This window comes from Desmodus rotundus, chromosome 10, assembly GCF_022682495.2.
Source record: "Desmodus rotundus isolate HL8 chromosome 10, HLdesRot8A.1, whole genome shotgun sequence".
Classification (NCBI taxonomy): domain Eukaryota; kingdom Metazoa; phylum Chordata; class Mammalia; order Chiroptera; family Phyllostomidae; genus Desmodus; species Desmodus rotundus.
Genome location: NC_071396.1, coordinates 84,120,065 through 84,138,761, shown reverse-complemented (window position 1 = coordinate 84,138,761; position 18,697 = coordinate 84,120,065). Strand labels below are relative to the sequence as shown.

Here is an 18,697-nt window from a genome sequence, read left to right as displayed (position 1 = left end):
AGCACATTTCTAGTATTTAATATAATATTGGTAACTATTGTTGCGTTGTACATTAGATCTCTAAACATCCATCTTTCATTTAGTTTACTTGGTAATACCTCTGATGGCATTTGGATATCATTTTTTTTTGCAGGTAATCTGTTTTTTCAGTCTAGAAACTTTAGATTTTTCTCTTCCTATTTAGGAGCCCTGAAATTTCACAGTTGCATGTCTAGAGGTATGTGTGTCTCTGTGTACCATGTATCCGGTTTAATGCTAGTTAGGGCTTTTCAATTTAATGACCCCCATTGATTTTCAGTGCTGGAAATTGTACAGATATAATTTTGTTACATATACCCCCTCTTTATTCTTTTCTTTAATATTTTTCATGTTTATTGAGGTATAATTGACAAAACTATATATTTAAAGTGTAAAATGGATAATTTGACAAATGTATACTTTAGGAAATAATTATCATACTTTGTAGTTACTTTTTTTAAAAAAGATTTTATTTATTTACTTTTAGAGAGAAGGGAAGGGAGGAAGAAAGAAAAGAGAAACATCAATGTGTGGTTGCTTCTCATGTGCCCCCTACTGGGGACCTGGTCCACAATCTAGGCATGTGCCCTGACTGGGAATCAAGTTGGTAACCCATCAGTTCTCAGACTAGCACTCAATACACTGAGCCACACCAGCCAGGGCACTTTTTTTTCTTTTGTGGTGATTTTGCTTATGGTCTACAGCCTTAGCAACTTTCAAGTAACACTGTATTATTAACTACAGTCAGCAGACTGCACATTAGATCCTCAGAGCTCATTCATCTTACAAGTGAAGGCTTGTACCTTTGACCACTATCTCCCTCATTTCCACCACCCCTCAGCCCTTGGTAACCACCATTCTGCTCTCTGTTTCTATTTTTTATTAAATTCTACACATAAGTCAGATGATACAGCATTTGTCTTTCTCTGCCTGGCTTATTTCACTTGGCATAATGTCCTCTAGTTTCATCCATCTTGTTGAAAATGTCATGATTGCCTTCTCTCTAATGTCCAAATAAGATATAGGTACAGGTATAGGTATAGACATATAGATATAGATATAGATATAGATATTTTCTTTATCCATTCACCTACTGACCACCACAGGCTGTTTCCCCTCTCCTGGCTAATATAAATAATGCTGCAGTGAACACGAAAGTGCAGATATCTCTTCAAGAAACTAATTTTGTTCTTTAAATATATACCCAGAAGTGGGATTTCTGAATCAGATGATGGTTCTAGTTTTAATTTTTTGAAGGATCTTTATATTATGTCTCACAATGCTTGTACCAATTTACATTCCCACCAACAGTGTGTAATTGATCCCTTTCTGCACATCCTTGCCAGGATTTGCTATCTCTTATCTTTTTGTTAAAAGCCATCCTAACTGGTGAGAGGCAATATCTCACTGTGTTTTGATTTGCATTTCTTTGCTAATTAGTGATATAGAGCACCTTTACATGCACTATTTTTTGGCAAATTTTATGTCTTTGGAAAAGTGTCTATTCAGATCCTTTGACCATTTTTTTAATTGGGTTATTTGGTTTTACCTACTGTGTTGTATGTGTCCCTTATGTATTTTGGATATGAACCCTTATTACATAAATGGTTTACAAATATTTTCTTCCTTCTGTAGGTTATGTTTTAAGTTAATAATTGATTGTTTCCTTTGTTGTGCAGGAGTGTTTTAGTTTAGTATAGTCCAACATTTTGATTTTTATGTTTATTTTTATGCTTTTGGTGGCATATGCAAAAATTAATTGCTAAGACCAATGTCAATGAGATTATTTTCCCTATGTTTTACAAGCTTTAGGTTTAATTTTTGCATTTAAGTATTTAATCTATTTCAAGTTAATCTTTGTGTGTGGTATAAGATAGGGGTCTAGTTTTATTCTTTTGCATGTGGCTATCCATTTTTCCCAACACTATTTATTGAAGAGATGATCCTTTTCCCATTGTATATTGTTGGTACCCTTGTCAAAGATTAGTTGAATGTATACATTTGGGTTTATTTTTGGCCTCTCGATTATGTTTCTTTGTTTATGTGTTTGTTTTTATGTCTGTACCATACTGTTTTGATTATTATAGCTTTGTCATATAGTTTGAAATAAGGAAGTATGATACCTACAGCTTTGTCCTTCTTTCTCAAGATTGTTCTGATGCATTTGGTAAGGTACAGCACCCATTTATGATAAAAACAGTCAGAAAAGTGAGAATAGAGGGAGCATTCCTGAACATAATAAAGGCCATATATGAGAGAACTACAGCCAACATCATACTCAATGGGCAAAAAAATAAAATCTTTCCCACTAAGATCAGGAACAAGACAAGGTTGTCAACTTTTACCACTTCTAGTCAACATAGTATTGGAAGTTCTAGCCACAGCAATCAGACAAGAAAAGGAAATAAAAAGAATCCAAATTGGAAAAGAGGAAACAAAACTGTCATTGTTTCCAGATGACATGATAGTACATAGAAAATCCTATAGACTCCACCAAAAAACTGTTTGACTTAATAAATGAATTTGGCAATACAGCAGGATACAAAGTCAATATTCAAATATCAAAGGCATTTTTGTATACCAACAATGAAACACCAGAAGCAGAAATCAGGAAAAAATCCCATTTTATATAGCAACAAGAAAAATAAAATACCTAGGAATAAACTTAACCAATGAGGTAAAAGATCTGTACTCAGAAAACTATACAACACTGAAGAGAGAAATTAAGGAAGACACAAACAAATGGAAACATAAACCATGTTCATGGATTGGAAGGATTAACATCATCAAAATGTCCACACTACACAAAGCAACTTATATATTCAACACAATACCTATTAAAGTACCAAGGGCATATTTCACAGATATAGAATGAACACTTCAAAAATTTATATTGAACCATAAATGACCCTGAATAGCTGCAGTAATTTTGAGAAAGAAGAGCAAAGTAGGAGGGATCACAATACCTGATATCAAACTGTATTACAAGTCCACTGTAATCAAAACAGCCTGGTACTGGCATAAGAACAGACACATAGACCAATGGAACAGAATGGAGAGCCCAGAAATAAACCCAAGTGTCTACGGTCAATTAATATGCAACAAAGGGGGGAGCAGCATAAAATGGAGTAAAAGTAGCCTCTTCAACAAGTGGTGTTGGGAGAACTGGACAGCTACATGCAAAAAAATTAAATTCAGTCACCAACTTACACTATACACAAAAATAAATTCAAGGTGGATAAAAGATTTAAATGTAAATCATGACACCATTAAAGTTCTAGAGGAGAACATAGGCAGGAAAATTCCAGATATTCCACGCAACAATATTTTCACTATGTCCCCTAAAGCAAGGGACATAAAGGAAAGAATAAACAAATGGGATCTCATCAAAATAAAAGGCTTCTGCACGGCTAAAGAAAATAGCATTAAAATGAAAAGAGAACCAACCATATGGGAAAATATATTTGCCAATACCTCAGACAAGGGTTTGATCTCCAAAATATATAAAGAACTAACACAACTCCACTCCAGGAAAACAAACAACCCAATAAAATAATGGGCAAAGGACTTGAACAGACACTTCTCCGAGGAGGACCTATATAGGGTCCAGAGACATATGAAAAGATGTTCAGTATTGCTAACTATCAGGGAGATGCAAATTAAAACCACAATGAGATACCACCTCACACCGGTGGGAGTGGCCAACATAAACAAAGCAACAAACAACAAGTGTTGGAGAGGTTGTGGAGGAAAGGGAATCCTAGTACACTGTTGGTGGGATTGTAGACTGGTGCAGCCACTGTGGAAAATGGTATGGAATTTCCTGAGAAAACTAAAAATGGAACTGCCTTTTGACCTGGCAATTCCACTCCTAGGATTATATCCTAAGAACCCTGAAACACCAATCCAAAAGAACCTATGCACCCCAATGTTCATGGCAGCACAATTTACAATAGCCAAGTGCTGGAAGCAACCTAGGTGCCCATCAGTAAATGAACGGGTCAAAAAACTATGGTACATTTACACAATGGAATTCTATGCAGCAGAAAGAAAGAAGGAGCTCCTAGCCTTGCGACAGCATGGATGGAACTGGAGAGCGTTATGCTAAGCAAAATAGGCCAGGCAGTGAAAGACAAATACCATATGATCTTACCTTTAACTGGAACCTAATCAACAAAATGAACAAGCAAGCAAAATATAACCAAAGACACTGAAATTGAGAACAGGCTGATAGTGACCAGAGGGGAGAGGGGAGGGGATTATAGGGGAAAAGAGTGAAGGGTTTGCAGGAACAATTATAAAGGACATATGGACAATAACAAGGAGGGGGTGGAAACAGGGGAGGGAGGTGAGGAGGACTGGGATGGTGGGTGGTGGGGGGGTAAAAGGCAAAAACCTGTAATTGAACAACAATAAAAAATATTTTAAAATTTTTTTAAAAAGATTGTTTTATGTGAGATATTTTATGGTTCCATACAAATGTTAGGATTTTTACTATCTGTAAAAAATTCCATTAGAATTTTTATAGAGATTTCATTGAATATCTATAGAACATTTAAGGTAATATGGATTTAAAAATTATTAATTATTCCAATCTATAAACATAGGATATCTTTTCATTTGTCTTCCTGAATTTTCTTATTCAATGTCTTATAGTTGTCAGTATACAGGTATTTCATCTCCCTAAATTGATTCTTAAGTGTTTTTCTTTTAATATTGCAAATGGGATTGTTTTATTTCTTCTTCACATAGTTCATTGTAAATGTATAAAAATGCAACAGATTTTTGTATGGTAATTTTGTAACCTACAGCTTTACAGAATTAATTTATTAATTATAACACCTTTAGGGTGGCATTTTAGGTTTTTCTACATGTCATCTGCAAACAGAAAATTTTAATTATTTCTTTATGATTTGGATGCCTTTTACTTTTTTTGCCTCCCTAAATGCTCTGGCTAATGCTTTCAGTACTGTGTTGATATGGTAAGAGTGGGCGCCTTTGCCTTAATCCTGATCTTAAATAAAAAACCTTCAGTTTTTCACCATTGGGTAAAATGTTGACTGTGGGCTTGTCATGTATGGCCTCTCTTATATCAAGGTACATTCCCTCATACATACTTTGTTGAGAATTTTTTAATCATAAGTAGATGTTGAATTTTGTCAAATACTTCTTCTGTATCTGAGATGATAATGTGATTTTTATCCTTAATTCTATTAAAGTGATATATCACATTTATTGATTTGCATATTTGACACATTCTTGCATCCCAGGAATAAATCCCACATGATCATGGTGTATGTTCCTTTTATTGTGCTATTGAATTCTTATTGCTATGACTTTAAGATTTTTTTGTATTGTTCATCTGGGACATTGGCCTGTAATTTTCTGTTCTTATAGTGTCCTTGTGTGGCTTCAATATTAAGGATAATGCTGACTTTATGAGTTTGAAAGTGTCTCCTCCTCTTCAACTTTTTGAAAGAGTTTCAACAGGATTGGTGTTAATTCTTTAAATGTTTCATGGAATATACTAGTAAAGCCATCAGATTATGGGCTTTTTTTTCACTGAAAGTTTTTGATTACTGATAGAATTTCCTTACTCACTGGTCTGTTCAGATTTGCTATTGTTTTTTGTTTCTCACTTGTTTCTTCTCTGGATGTTATTTCTTTTCAACTCCTAACTTTGGGCTTCATTTGTTCTCGGTTTCCCAGTTCTTTGAAGTGTAAAGTGAGGGTGGTTTATTTGAGATTTTTATTATTATTTTAATGTAAACATTTATCATTATAAACTTTCCTCTTAGAACTACTTTTGTTGTGTTGCATATTTTGTTATGTGTTTCCATTTTCATTTGTTTCAAGATTTATTTAGAATTTTCCTTTTTGATTTATTCTTAACTCACTGGTTGAGTTCTTGATTTGGGGCCTTTCCTTCCCAGTGCCCCAGCTCCTAGCTTTTATAAACCTCTAGCTCCCGTCAGTGAGTTGGTGTTTTTCTAAACAAGTACAATCCACTCAAACCCCTCCCAGGGTGCAGTGAGCCTGGCCCTGGTTAGCCTTCGGATGGAATACCTTCAGCCAGTTTCACGCCACTTCACCCCCACTCCTGTCTTGCTTTCAAGTTCCATTTCTATTCCACAGAGGTGGTCACCTACCTCATTTGTGCATGTAGCTCTGTGTTATATATATATATATATATTTCTTTTTTATATATTGTATGTGTCAGTGGTATATATTTGGAACAAAGATGGTACCCAATCTGGACAGGAAATATAATTTGTTAATTTTCCTTAGAGACTAGTATTTCTCTATGTCTTTTAAAATCTTATACTGATACTGTCTTATTTTCCCTCCCCTCTATGAACTCTTCCCCCTTAACTCTTGTTGGTTGTCTTCCTGAGAGTTTTGTTTTAGTTATTGGTTTTCTTTAGTTGGTTTTTTTTTTCTCTTTTACATGGACTGGATTTTTCTTATATTCGATTATTCTTAGTGTTGCTACACAGGGCTGTAAAGGATGGACGGCTACAGCTCCGAATGAATGGTCGCAGAGCCGAGCGGCAGAGAGCCCGGGGCTTCCTCGCTGCTGTGCTTCTCCTTCTGAGATGAAGCATGGCCTGGCCGTTAGGGGTATCTGACAGAAGTAGAAAAAGAAATGGAGTTCTGGGAAATATTTTCTGTATTCAAGTTTTAGTTACTTATCTTGTTATTTTGTATTTTGCAAGCCAAAAAGGAACAACTTTTTTACTATTGTTAAATATATTTGTCTCAATATATACTCTTTTGGAATAATCTTATCAATATTTTATATGTATTTTTCCAGTATAAGGAAAAAATCAGAGCTTGAATCTGAAGTGCAATCTTTGATGAAAATGAAATCAAAAAATGATGAGTATCTTAAAAAACTATACAAGGAAGCTTATCAAGTTGGTGCTGTTTTCCACCTAACCAAATTTAAAACAGAGGAATTAGAAGAGCAAATAGCAGAAGTGAGAAGAAAATTCAAGGTTAGTATCTCTGCATTCTTCTTAGCTGTGAAAAACAGTTTTAAACCAGAATTTTGTTGATTTAATATTGATAATAATAGATTTTAACTTAAGCTATAGTAGTCCTTTTTTTTTTAAATCACTGCTTCTGAAAAATCAGAAGGAAAATCACCTCTCTACAGAGCCTCAGCCTAAACAGAGGAGCACTGGGGCCTACTGGCACTAATCAACACTGTGTCTACTCTTTGCCGTTACCGACCCCAAACCACGTGGACCACCAGAACAGTGGCGCTTGGTTCAGCCTCATCCTACACATCTAATGCATAATATTCCTGCTATGCTAAAAAGGGGGGATTCTAGGAAATGCCTCTGCATCCTTTCTAGTGTAAGAAAAAGGAGTGCGTGCATCAGGCCCACAAGTTACTGGATTCCAGAACACCAAGGAATTAGTACAAGGGATTAGTAGGCCACAATCTGCAGAAACAAGGGCTAATAGGCCTCAGACACATTCCTAACTGAAGTATGATGAATAGCCACTCCCTGCCATTTGGCATAGAGACTAGCAAAGTCAACTCCATTTTACCGCACATGAGGACTACTTCTGTCCACACACATCACACCCACACGTCTTTCGTCTTGGGTGTTTCCTTTCTAAAGACTTATGATCATGCAGTCATCTGTAAAATAGAGAATCCGTATTCTACGTCCAAGTCCTGTCCAAGCACTATCTTTGGTGAAGACTATTTATTGTGCTATCTAAATTTAGGACCTGTCGATTATCTGCCAGTGAATGTTTCTGTTCGGAGAGACTGGGGTTTTGTTCCCACATGGAGTCCAGCTGTGCAGCTGACTTGGTGTATCATGCTTTTGTTCTTTCTCATGGGTTTTTCAGTGGGTTTGTTATATCTTATATGTTCTAAAATTAGTATGATACAAATAATATAAAGATTAACCTCAAAATCATTTAAAAATTATAAAGCATATGATTATATATGTGTATGTATATATATGTGCGTATGTATATACATATATATATGCCTTGGGATGTATACTATAGAAGTTTATAATTTTCTTGCATTTTTCATTAATATGTGTTTCTCTGTGGCCATTGATATTTTTATTGAGGTTACCAATGAAGACAACATCATCTGGCTGCTCAACAATGTGTTTTAATTTTTTTCAATTGGCAGGAAACCCTTGATGTCATTCACATATTTTCTCACAGTCGTTGCAACCTACCTTTAGTTTTTCAGACATATTGCTTCACTAACCTGAGACCCTCACTTATTAAGAATGCTATCACATTAAATTGTTTATTTTTTTCTAAAATTTTCTGTTGCCATAAAATAAAATTTGTAGGTTAAGTGCAAATTTGCTGTGATTCCACTGTACTTGCTTTGCCACCCAAAGCCACATGTCCCCTGGCTTCATTCAAGCACAGTTGGAGAAGGTGTTCATCAGGTCCTTTTCCTGCCCTATGGTAGCTGAGAGATAGCTCGAAAGAGGTAACAGAAAGAAATCGCTCCATGTAGGAAATATTTCCCATTGCTAAACACTTCTGCTAATCTGTGAGCTGAATATGTAGGACATTAAATTTCTATGATGTACACATGACTGCTAATGAATTAAAAATAAATTTCTCGTTAGTCTTTAGTTAATTCAGGTTTGTAGTAATTAAAGCGTATAGTTTCTGCCTTTGTAATGCCCCTATTGTTTTACATTGACTAATTAATGAAAATCTGTATAATTTTTTGAGTCTGGACATCATTTTTTTTTCTTATAGACAACTTTGTGTATTGTTAATCCTGGCCTGAAATTGGCCCTTAATTCATGTCTTGTAGAAGTTAACTGTAGCAATACCACCTGTGAGCAAGCTCAGAGATAACCTTTTGAAGCCTTAGAGGAACAATTTATGAATTACGTTTTTTTCAAATTACTGCATATGTAAAATGCACAGTAACTTTTAGGCAGCCATAGCCTGGAAGTCACTTTGAACAATCAAGACATCTAGAGCTTTCTGGAATTTTCCATATGTTAAAGATAATTTATCCCAATTTTTCAGTATCTTCAAATCCAATAAGTGACCTATTCAGAAAAGACAAGATTATCCAAGTCCCAGGATAATTATGGGAGATAAAGCAATAAAAGTGTAATATGTATTCAGTTATGTTGCTGATGGAATGAACAGAAAAGCATCCAGTGTTGTCTGAGGATGTGGTATTGTGACACAAAAAATGCTGAAAGCTTTCATCAGATATTGAATACTTCTCAACTCTGCAATAGGATTCTCTGCGAGCTGCAGGAATTTGGAGGTGGGGGTTCTGCTTGAACATATTGGAATTTTGGTGGAAAAGTGAACATCAGGGCAATCTGGTTCCAGATTAAAATAATAGCACTAGACCTAGTAGAAATAAATCCATAAATTTTGAGATTTATTACTTGAACATGTGTTACTTAGAACTATGTTGTTTAATCCACATATTTTGGTATTTTTCCAGTTATCTTTATGTTATTGATTTCTCATTTAATTCTATTGTGATCTGACAGCAGACGTGGTATGGTTTTTCTAGTCCTTTAAATTTGTTTAGATGTTTAATGGTCATTTTTAATGCTAGGAAAAGACAATATGTAATGTCTTCAGAATGTAGGTACTTAGTGTTTATGGAAAACATGAATATAGTTAACATATAGTGGGAAAATTTAAATACACAAGTTTCTCAGTAACAGAATAGTTAAATATGAGTACAAGAACAAATTATAAATTGATTCAGTTTTGAATTTAAAATAGTTAATGGAACTTCTGCTTTTTTAGTGGCTGAGAAAGATCTTAGTGGGATGAACTTACCAAAGATAACAACTTTAACCTCTGGACCAAAAAAAGAGGAATACACTAAAAAGTTGTAATGCATACATATCTCTGGGCCTGGGGACTCAAGTTATTTTATGTTTCGTAATTTTAAAGTGTTTTTACAAAATACATACAGAACCCTCATAAGAAAACAAAGATAAATAGTACCCTGTGTTATTTTTTTTTCTTTGGTATTGTTCTTTAAACACCAGGTCGGACTGGCACTTGGACTTTCCGTTAGGGGCCTGGCCACCAATAAAGTGCCCTAGCAACGCACAGCCAGACAGCTGCCCTGCCCCACTAACTTAATCCAGCCCAACAGTCATTTGCACAAATTCAAAATTTTGTTTTGTGATTTTTAACTTTGAACTTTAAAATCTGTTTTTCTCTCTTCCTGGTCTCAGAGCTTAGATAATAATGAGTCATCTAACTTTTTTCTTAGTGGCCCTCTGTGTCCCTGGGACACAAACTGATGCTACTGCCTCAATTCTGATCTGAATCTATTGGCATTGAGTGTGTACTCCCCTTTTCTCTTGCGCAGGGGCCATGCTAATCTTCTCTGAATCGTTCCAATTTTAGTGTATGTGCTGCCGAAGTGAGCACCCCTTTTTTCTTGCATGTGAGTTTCTGGATGCAGCGCTGACTCCAGTATTTTGCTTTTCAGGGATCCTTTGTCCTTGGAGCCTTTCAGTAGCATAGCTCTCTGCTGCCACCTTCTGGTTTCAGACCGCTAAAACCAGGCAGCAGGTCAAAGGTGACTATTTTTAGTGTGGGCCCTTCCCAGCAGATGCTGTCACTCCCTTTACCTCAGCGTCTGTCAAGCTCTTCTAAGTGGTCTATTGATATTTTTTATTTAATTTTCAGCAAAACCATAACTGAATAGTTGTGACCGAGACCTTATGCTCCCGAAGCCTAGATTATTTACTACCTAGCCTTTTACAGAGAAAGCTTGTAGGCCCCTGCACCAAACAATACAGGAATAGCAAATGTGAGGAACAGCCCCAGGCTTTAGGGATGAGGGCAAGTACCCAAAGAAAGAACAAATGTGGAGGAGTTTGCTCTCCTCCAAAGAAGGGTAAAACCCTTTTGGAGAGGGTGTGGCTGTGTCTCAGTACATGGTCCATAAGCAGCCACCGGCCAGATGCTAGAGAAATTGGATGGTGGTTAAACGGAGATTGTGGAGTTTCTGAGTAGGAACCTGGCTGCGGTGCAAGACCCATCGGTTCCACGCACACCAGCTGGCAGCACTTCTGCTGGAGGAAGGAGAAAACAATCAGAGAGGAACAGGATGTGAAACCCTTTACCCTGGCCAGTAAGCCCTTCCACTGCCCCTATCGATAACGCCTCTTCACTCTAGCTGCAAGAGAAACTGTTTGCCAGATTCAACTCTGGTATCGCAAACTACACTTAAAAGAGTGGTGTAGAGCTAAGAGGCAATAATTAGATAATTGGCACAAACTTATAGTCCACATGCAAACTTAACTGGTTGCTACATGTAACTGATTATTTTGTGTTGTACTTTTTTTGTTATAACTTTTGAGTCTCCTTTAATTGGAAAGAATCCCCTAGATTTAAAAAAATTGTCTTTTATTGACATTTTTTAAAGATTCTGGGCTAGTTACTTTGCAAAATTTCTCTCAATATGGATTTATCTTTTTAGTTGCTCACGATTAGATTCAGGTTAAACACTTTTGGCAGGAATATTTCATGGTAATATTATTGTGTCGACGAAATACATCACAAAGTGCATAGTGTAAGTTTGTTTTATTACAAGTGATAGTAAGTTTAATCTTTTGGTTAAAGTTATGGCCAACAGATTTATCCATTTCCCTGTTATAGTTAATAAATACTCAATTTAGTGATATTTTAAGATAGGCAACTGTCTGTGTCTTTAAAATATTTCACTCAATAGACAGCATCTATTGGCAATTTTTGGTTGAATCTATTATTGTAACAGCTATGAAATGGTGATGTTTCTGGGCTTTCATTTCCTTTGCAATGAGTTGGCCATTTGAAGATCTGGAAAGCCTGGCACAAGCTGGGCCGCAGGCTGTGTTCCTGAGAAAAGGTAGTCTTCTCTCAGTTCTTACTCCGGTGCTTCTTTCCCTGCCTTTCCGACAACATCACACATTTCGCTACATCTCCGGGAAAACAGCTTGCAGGCCTTGTTTTATTATCCATCCTCAAGAAGCTGTTTATGAATGGCAGTTTGTGTGATAATGACCTTAGAGCAGACTCCGAGTTTCTTATTATATAAAGACATTTTTTTTAAATGCATTTTTGAGTTAGAAAGAACCTGAAACTTTTACGGTTTAATTCCCCAAACTAGAGATTAAAAGCAATTTGTTTGTTTTAGGTTAATGCATTTGTTCAATAAATTATTCATTCAACAAATATTATGTTTGGGACAGAGTACTGGAAGCTGAGGATAGAGGAGGGTGCTTACTTCAAAGTGCTGTCGAATGTACCCAAGCTATGGGGGTGTAACCATATGGAGCAACCAGGGGCCCGTCCTCCTGGTGCCTTGGTGAATGACCCAAAAATTAATGCTGGAAGAAACAGGGTTTTATTTATAATATTATAGCCTTGGGGGCAGTGCTCAGGGCACTTATGCTCAGAGTCCTCCTTTCCCACGAGACCCAGACCCAGCACTTCCCTTGTTCCCCAAAGGGCTCTAAGCCAAAAAACTAAGCCCAATAGTTCCCCATTTCCTTATCTTAAGCCAACTGTGCAAACAGTTCTCCAGTCCCTCTGGAAGGCACTGATGTTGTCATCCTCACGCAACAGCTCTCCCCTTCAGGATCTGGGGCACGTTGTCATCAGCTTACATGTTATAGTACAGGGATCCATGTGCGTGTTACACTGGATCTTGGTGAAGTCCAGGAAGGCACACATCCCCTGAGTCCAGATAGAGTCCGGGTTTGCAAGGTAGCAGGTCAGCGTCTTGCAAGGCAGTCCTTGGTGGCTTCGGAGGCCACTAGACCAGGTACTATCAAAGCAGCAGGCCTGCTTTCTTACTAGCCCCTGGCAGACCAGCTCCTACAGCCAGAAAGGCTATAGCTTGGCTGCTATCTCACTATCTCACTACTGCAGGGCCAGAGTCCACGACCAGCTGCATCAGAGCTCTTCCGCCTCATTCCTCGCTCTGTCCCCAGGGCTGCCCACCCTTAGTTTTAAATCCCGACCTGAAGCCTCCTGCGTGACCTCATCTCAGACTTCTCCCACAATGAGCTACATTTGCTAGTTTCCCAGTATCTTCTTTCTCTCGGCTGCCATCCTTAGTCAGGGCAAGCAAGACTCAGTGATCTAGGGGGAGCTGCTCCTCTGGCTAGTCAAGAGTCAGGATACATTCTGAAAGTCCTTATACCTTTTGCCCTGAGGCCTGAGGCAGTAGAACAGCTACTAGCACAGCTATTAAACTAGCCATTGTTGCCATTATAATGCAGAGTACCTTAATCCTGTCATCCGCTTCCCCCATCCCCCAGCCCTGGGCTGTGGGTGTTTTCTCCTGTTTTCCTGGGCACCCCTTGCCCTGTACCCCGTTACAGTGTCAGGCAGTCCTGGATAATGATACTTGTTGAATATTAGTCGTGTGACAAATCCCACAACTTCTAGGACCTGTTTTTTCATTTTTGAATGTGGAGAATTGTAGCTGTGTCACCTTTCTAAAACACACACTTTTCTTAACATCCTTCACTATTTTTCTTACTATGCCTTACAAATTCTACATAATCTGTTCAGTTTCATGCCTTACTCTCCCAAGTGTGTGTGTGTATGTGTGTACTCCTCCGTACACACACGCACACTTTTCAATTAGTTTCAGATAAAGGTCAAATGTAGCACTGTGTTTTGGAATACAATATATTTTTTCTCCAGTTTATGGAGGCATTTTTAATTTGGTTCCCTCTTAATTAGATATTGAACAAATTGATAAACCACTATGTCTGTTATCATGTTAGAAGAGGCAACTAATTTCATTTAAATTATCAAAATATATCATTGTGAGCATTGGCTTTAGATAGAGGTCTGTCCTTAGGTGAGGTGATGTGTTAAAGTTACTGCTTTCCTTGTCACGTCTGTTTTTCCTTCTTTGGAGTTTTTCTTTTGCTTTACGAAAGCCTAATTTTGATGAGCTGGTACACCATAAAAAGGAAGCATTGTAGGAGAGATTTACAGAATTCTTTCTTTATGTTGTCTCTGTAGACTCTGGGGTATGGTGTGGGAGTCTATAATAAAGGAGGGATGTTAGAGACATTTCTGACCTCCACTGTACCTTTGCAAAGCTCTACCTCTCTTTCAAATGCAGAGGACAGCCTGTAGACAAGCCAACTCCGCTCTCAGTAGGGGGTTCACACGTGTCATTCTAAAACAGAAGAAAATTGTTGTATGATAGTGTGTAATATAATAAACAACTATGAAGAGTTTAAAACTCTTTAAGTAAGAGAAAGATTTTTCCGAATATATCATGCCCACTCATTTTCAAGGAATGATATAGGGAAAGAGAACGAAAACATAAAAAAGAAAGGAATTATTCTTGACAAATGGAGAATCTAATTCCATATGGCAAACTTCAAACTTGAATTGTATCTATCTTGTTTTCAAAGTTGAATGTGTTTGTTATGGAAATCAATATTAAAAACAAATGGATAGTTTTGAAAAAGAAGAATTGAAGACTGTCCAGTTTTTCCTTTTCTGATTACTTTGATATTTTAGTCCCAGATTACAAAGTACCAAGTGCTTTGACCTGATCTTCTGTGTTCTATCCCGTGGGCTCGTGTCACATGCGAACTTTGCCTCAAATAATAGCAGGCTTGTTTGTTTATAATAACACTCAATTCGTAACAATTATTTTACTTTTTATTAAACAAAAATAAAATGTATCTTGTGTTAGTAATTGTCTTTAAGATGTTTTCTGATATTCTATAAATAAAATCTCTTAAAAATTTCTTTCTTGTAATTTATAGGGTAGAGAAGATTTCTTGAAAAAACTCACTCGAGGTGCAGTGGCTAATGGAATGAAGATTCAGGTGATCCTAATTTGCTTTTAATACTTTATCCTTCCTTTCATTTGCATTTTCCTTAGTATTTTAAATTTGCCTGTAATGAGGCATCTTTTCACTACTCGGTTTGCAAGCCAGCAGTTTTTTCTCCTTAGCTGATGACAGTTGCCCTGTGTCCAACTAGCAGTGTCCCGTCATGCAGAAAGAGACTGACCTCCCATATACGTATCTCATTTTGTGGCTTAATGGGAATGTCTGCCAGCCTCGTAAAAGGGCAGTGGGATCTTATTCCTAAGTGTCCCTTTAGTTTGCTTTGTGATGATGTGATGTTTTCTTTATTTTAAGTGTCTTTCAATTGAATTTCTTTTTTTAACCCTAAAGTAAAAATCTGCTATGATTTTTCTATGAAAAAACATTGAGACTAAAGCATTGTAGCTAGTAAAATTATTTTTAATTTTGTATCTTTATCTATACTACCTATATGTCCTTTGAAACCCAGGTTGGGTCCTTTGATCCTTGCCATCTTCCTAGAATGCCTCCTGTTCAAAAATATATAAATATTTGAAATTATTATTATAAGAAAAATAAAATGAAGGGGCAAAAGAATCCAAAACAATGTTATTTTTCAAGATTATTTGAGATTATCTGCACCTGTGGTCCTCTTTGAAACAAACACAAATTTTGCAATGTTTTTTCTCTTAGGAAATTGGACATTTACGAACATATAAAGCAGTGTTTCTCTACTTCTATGTGTTTGAAAATGCCAAATTTTCTAATTTATTTATATATTTAGTATTCTACAATCTCTCACTTCTTTTTGCTTACTATTTTGTTATTAAATTGTGTTCATTGGTTTTATTTGGTCTTAGATTTCAAGAATTACATATTGGGTTGGTCGAAAAGTTCTTTTGGTTTTTTCCATAAGATGGATCTAGTTGTCTTTAACTTCATTTGAAACAATTTTGTTAGATTGTATTGTGACAGCTGTATACCATACATGCTGTATGGTATCAGCATGCATTTAAGAAAAAACTTATCAAAATTGGTAAATTTTTGTATAGCTATTTTAATATTGAAGATGGAAGAAAATAAGTAATGTTGTTGGCATATTATGCTTTATTATTTCAAGAAAGATAAAAATGCAACCAATATGCAAAAAGGAAGATGTGTGCCATGTATGGAGAATGTGCTGTGACTGATCAAATGTGACAAAAATAGTTAGAGAAGTTTCATGCTGGAGATTTCTCACTGGATGATGCTCCATGGTCAGGTAGACCAGTTGAAGTTGATAGTGATCAAATCGAGACTTTAATTGAGAACAATGAACATTATACCACGTGGGAGATAGCTGACATACTCAAAATATCCAAATCAATCAAGTTATTGGTGAAAATGAAATGAACTTTTTGGCCAACCCAATATATTTCAATATTTGTCATTAGTGTGTTCTCTAGCCTTATCACCTTCCATTACTTACTTAAGAATGTTTTATTTTTATTGTCTATTAATATTTTCCTCTCATGATTTTTCTAATAATGTGTCTACTTTTAAAATATGTCATATTCATGCCTATCATTTTTTTGTGGTGGCATTTATTTATTTTTTTGATTTTCAAATAATAGCAAATATTCCTGCCTGGTGCAAGAGGAAGACAATGAATGTTTAGTTAGTTAATAACTGAAGGAATTGTTTTAAATCTTTGATGGCAGAAAATACTGTATGCTCTGCAAGAACAACAGATACTTGAAAAGCAGGACCTTTTGAAAAGGAAAGTAATGTATTCCCTAATCCTGGAAGAGGCAGAGGCACCTCTACTTCAAATGGAAAATGATGCTATAAGGATCAAAAATATCCACAAAAAACAGTCTGAGGTATTTCCAATTAATTCAGGAATAAATCTATAGGAATATTTAAGTTGATAAATTATGTATATGATTTTATATTATTACTTGGAAAATTATGGTTTTGTATAGGAAGATGTGAAATCATGAACGGAATAAATATTCCGTAAGCACACAAGTGATCTACACTGGAACTATGTAGAATGACTATTAATATTATTACCTGGAACCCTATACTATATCTTAGAGTGTATTTATGAAAAGCAGTTTTCAAATAGCTGAGTAATGATTTATTTGGCATGATTGCCCCCTATGGTACATTGAATTTAAAGTCTTCACTGTTCATTAATAAAATGGTAAAGCTATGTTTACTCAAATATAAAATATAATGCATCTTGACATTTTCATGGTACATTTTTGATGCATGTCAAAAATAGGTTGGATAAAAAATAAAGCCAATGTTGATAAAATATTTTCAAAACAACAAGTTTATGGCAGTAACTGATATTACCAGACCTTCCCAAAGAAAAATGTAGTAGACAAAATATGTATACATAACGTCATTAGTCTTTTGGAGAAGTAGAGGGTGTGGTAAGAGTCGTACATTCTTGTGCTGCAGGGAGTGCATACCTATTATTCATTTGGGCCATTTTGAAAACCAGATTTTTTTTCATTGCAAGCACTGATGTAACTTTATATTCTAGTCTTTAAAAATTCTCAAAATTTTTTATTTAAAAAACTTTGTGATTGCAAACTGTTCCTATTATGAAAGTATTTTTTTTTTAATCTTCGAAACCTCCCTATAGAATAGACAGGAGACAGTTTATCTGCATTATAGGCTTCAGAAAATTGAGACCTAAATGCATGAAGCAACTTGTACGAGTCCATAAAGCGTGGAAACAAATTCCGAGTGTGTTACCCTACTTAGGGCTTCCGAATGCTTTTCCTGGAGCGCTTGTGACTAACACCTAGAGAGATGGATGGTTTGGATAATGACTTCTCCTTACATTCAGGATGGAAATGTATTAATTGTATCAAAAGTCTCCATATAATCCTTTGAGTATAATAATAAATTCCAGAACAGATTAATGACTTTTATTTCCCCTTATTTTATAATAGCCATTGTTTTATATCTTCTTGTAGTTCAGTAATAATTTTTTTTTATTTTAATAGTTTATAAATTGTAAGAAATTTTAATTTAGCAAAAGCTCTTGGAAAAAATAGTTTATATATACTTTCTGCAGTGATTACTGAAAATTTGTATTGGAGCTTTAATGTTGGTTAAAATATTTTAAATATTGTGATGAAAATTCATAATTTCTATGTGAATTTAACAGTGTTTGTTCCTTAGCTAAAATTGATATGATTGATTTCTCAAGTAACTCAAATTGAATATTGGGACTGTGGATATCGTAGTATGTTTTCATAATTCATGTGTGGTGCTCCTTTTCCTTTACATCAAAATATCTATTGTTATTATTAAAATAGTCACTCAGGATATATTTCATTTACACAAGGATAATTGAATTGTAAATGCTACATATCTTAATTTCTGACTGCCTCCTAGATACTACATCGTATAATTGAAAAGAGAAACTATGTTAAAAAAAATGTGGAAAGAACAAAGAAAAACTTGCGAAAAAAGGGGAAGAAAACTCAGGAAGCACTAATAGAAACTGAGGTAAAGAATTTAATATGAAAAAGTTTTAAATTTACACTTTATGTCCATGAAAACTATTGAGGAAAATTTAATTTTAGATGGACGTTTCTCATTTCTAATCGGCTGCACTAAGTTGATTCTGCATGTGCTTATGTGTGTACACGCGCATGCGTGCACACCGTCTCTGTGCTCATTTCCTCTTCCCCACCCATCTAGTGTACCCCCTGTTCCCTTTCCTACAGAGTAGAGGTATCAGCCTGTGGTGTACTAAATAGTGCCCTGTTTCTGCAAATGCAGCCAATCTACAGATTGAAACATTTATTAATATCTGACATCAAAATTTCCCCCTCCAA

The 18,697-nt window shown here is 35.8% G+C and overlaps 1 protein-coding gene and 1 non-coding gene across 2 annotated transcripts in view; one reads left to right on the top strand and one right to left on the bottom strand.

The window, feature by feature from the left end:
• The window catches only part of CCDC178 (coiled-coil domain containing 178), a 280,932-nt gene that overhangs the window by 61,383 nt on the left and 200,852 nt on the right, over positions 1 to 18,697 (top strand). Inside the window, exons 12-15 of the mRNA XM_053912249.1 lie at positions 6,833 to 7,016; positions 14,808 to 14,870; positions 16,553 to 16,714; positions 18,252 to 18,365. Of these exons, the coding sequence (XP_053768224.1) occupies positions 6,833 to 7,016; positions 14,808 to 14,870; positions 16,553 to 16,714; positions 18,252 to 18,365 (523 nt within the window). The remainder of the gene's footprint in view (positions 1 to 6,832; positions 7,017 to 14,807; positions 14,871 to 16,552; positions 16,715 to 18,251; positions 18,366 to 18,697) is intronic.
• On the bottom strand, positions 10,342 to 10,446 carry LOC112323085 (U6 spliceosomal RNA). Its single transcript, XR_002976713.2, has one exon. It is a non-coding gene; the product is annotated as a U6 spliceosomal RNA (small nuclear RNA).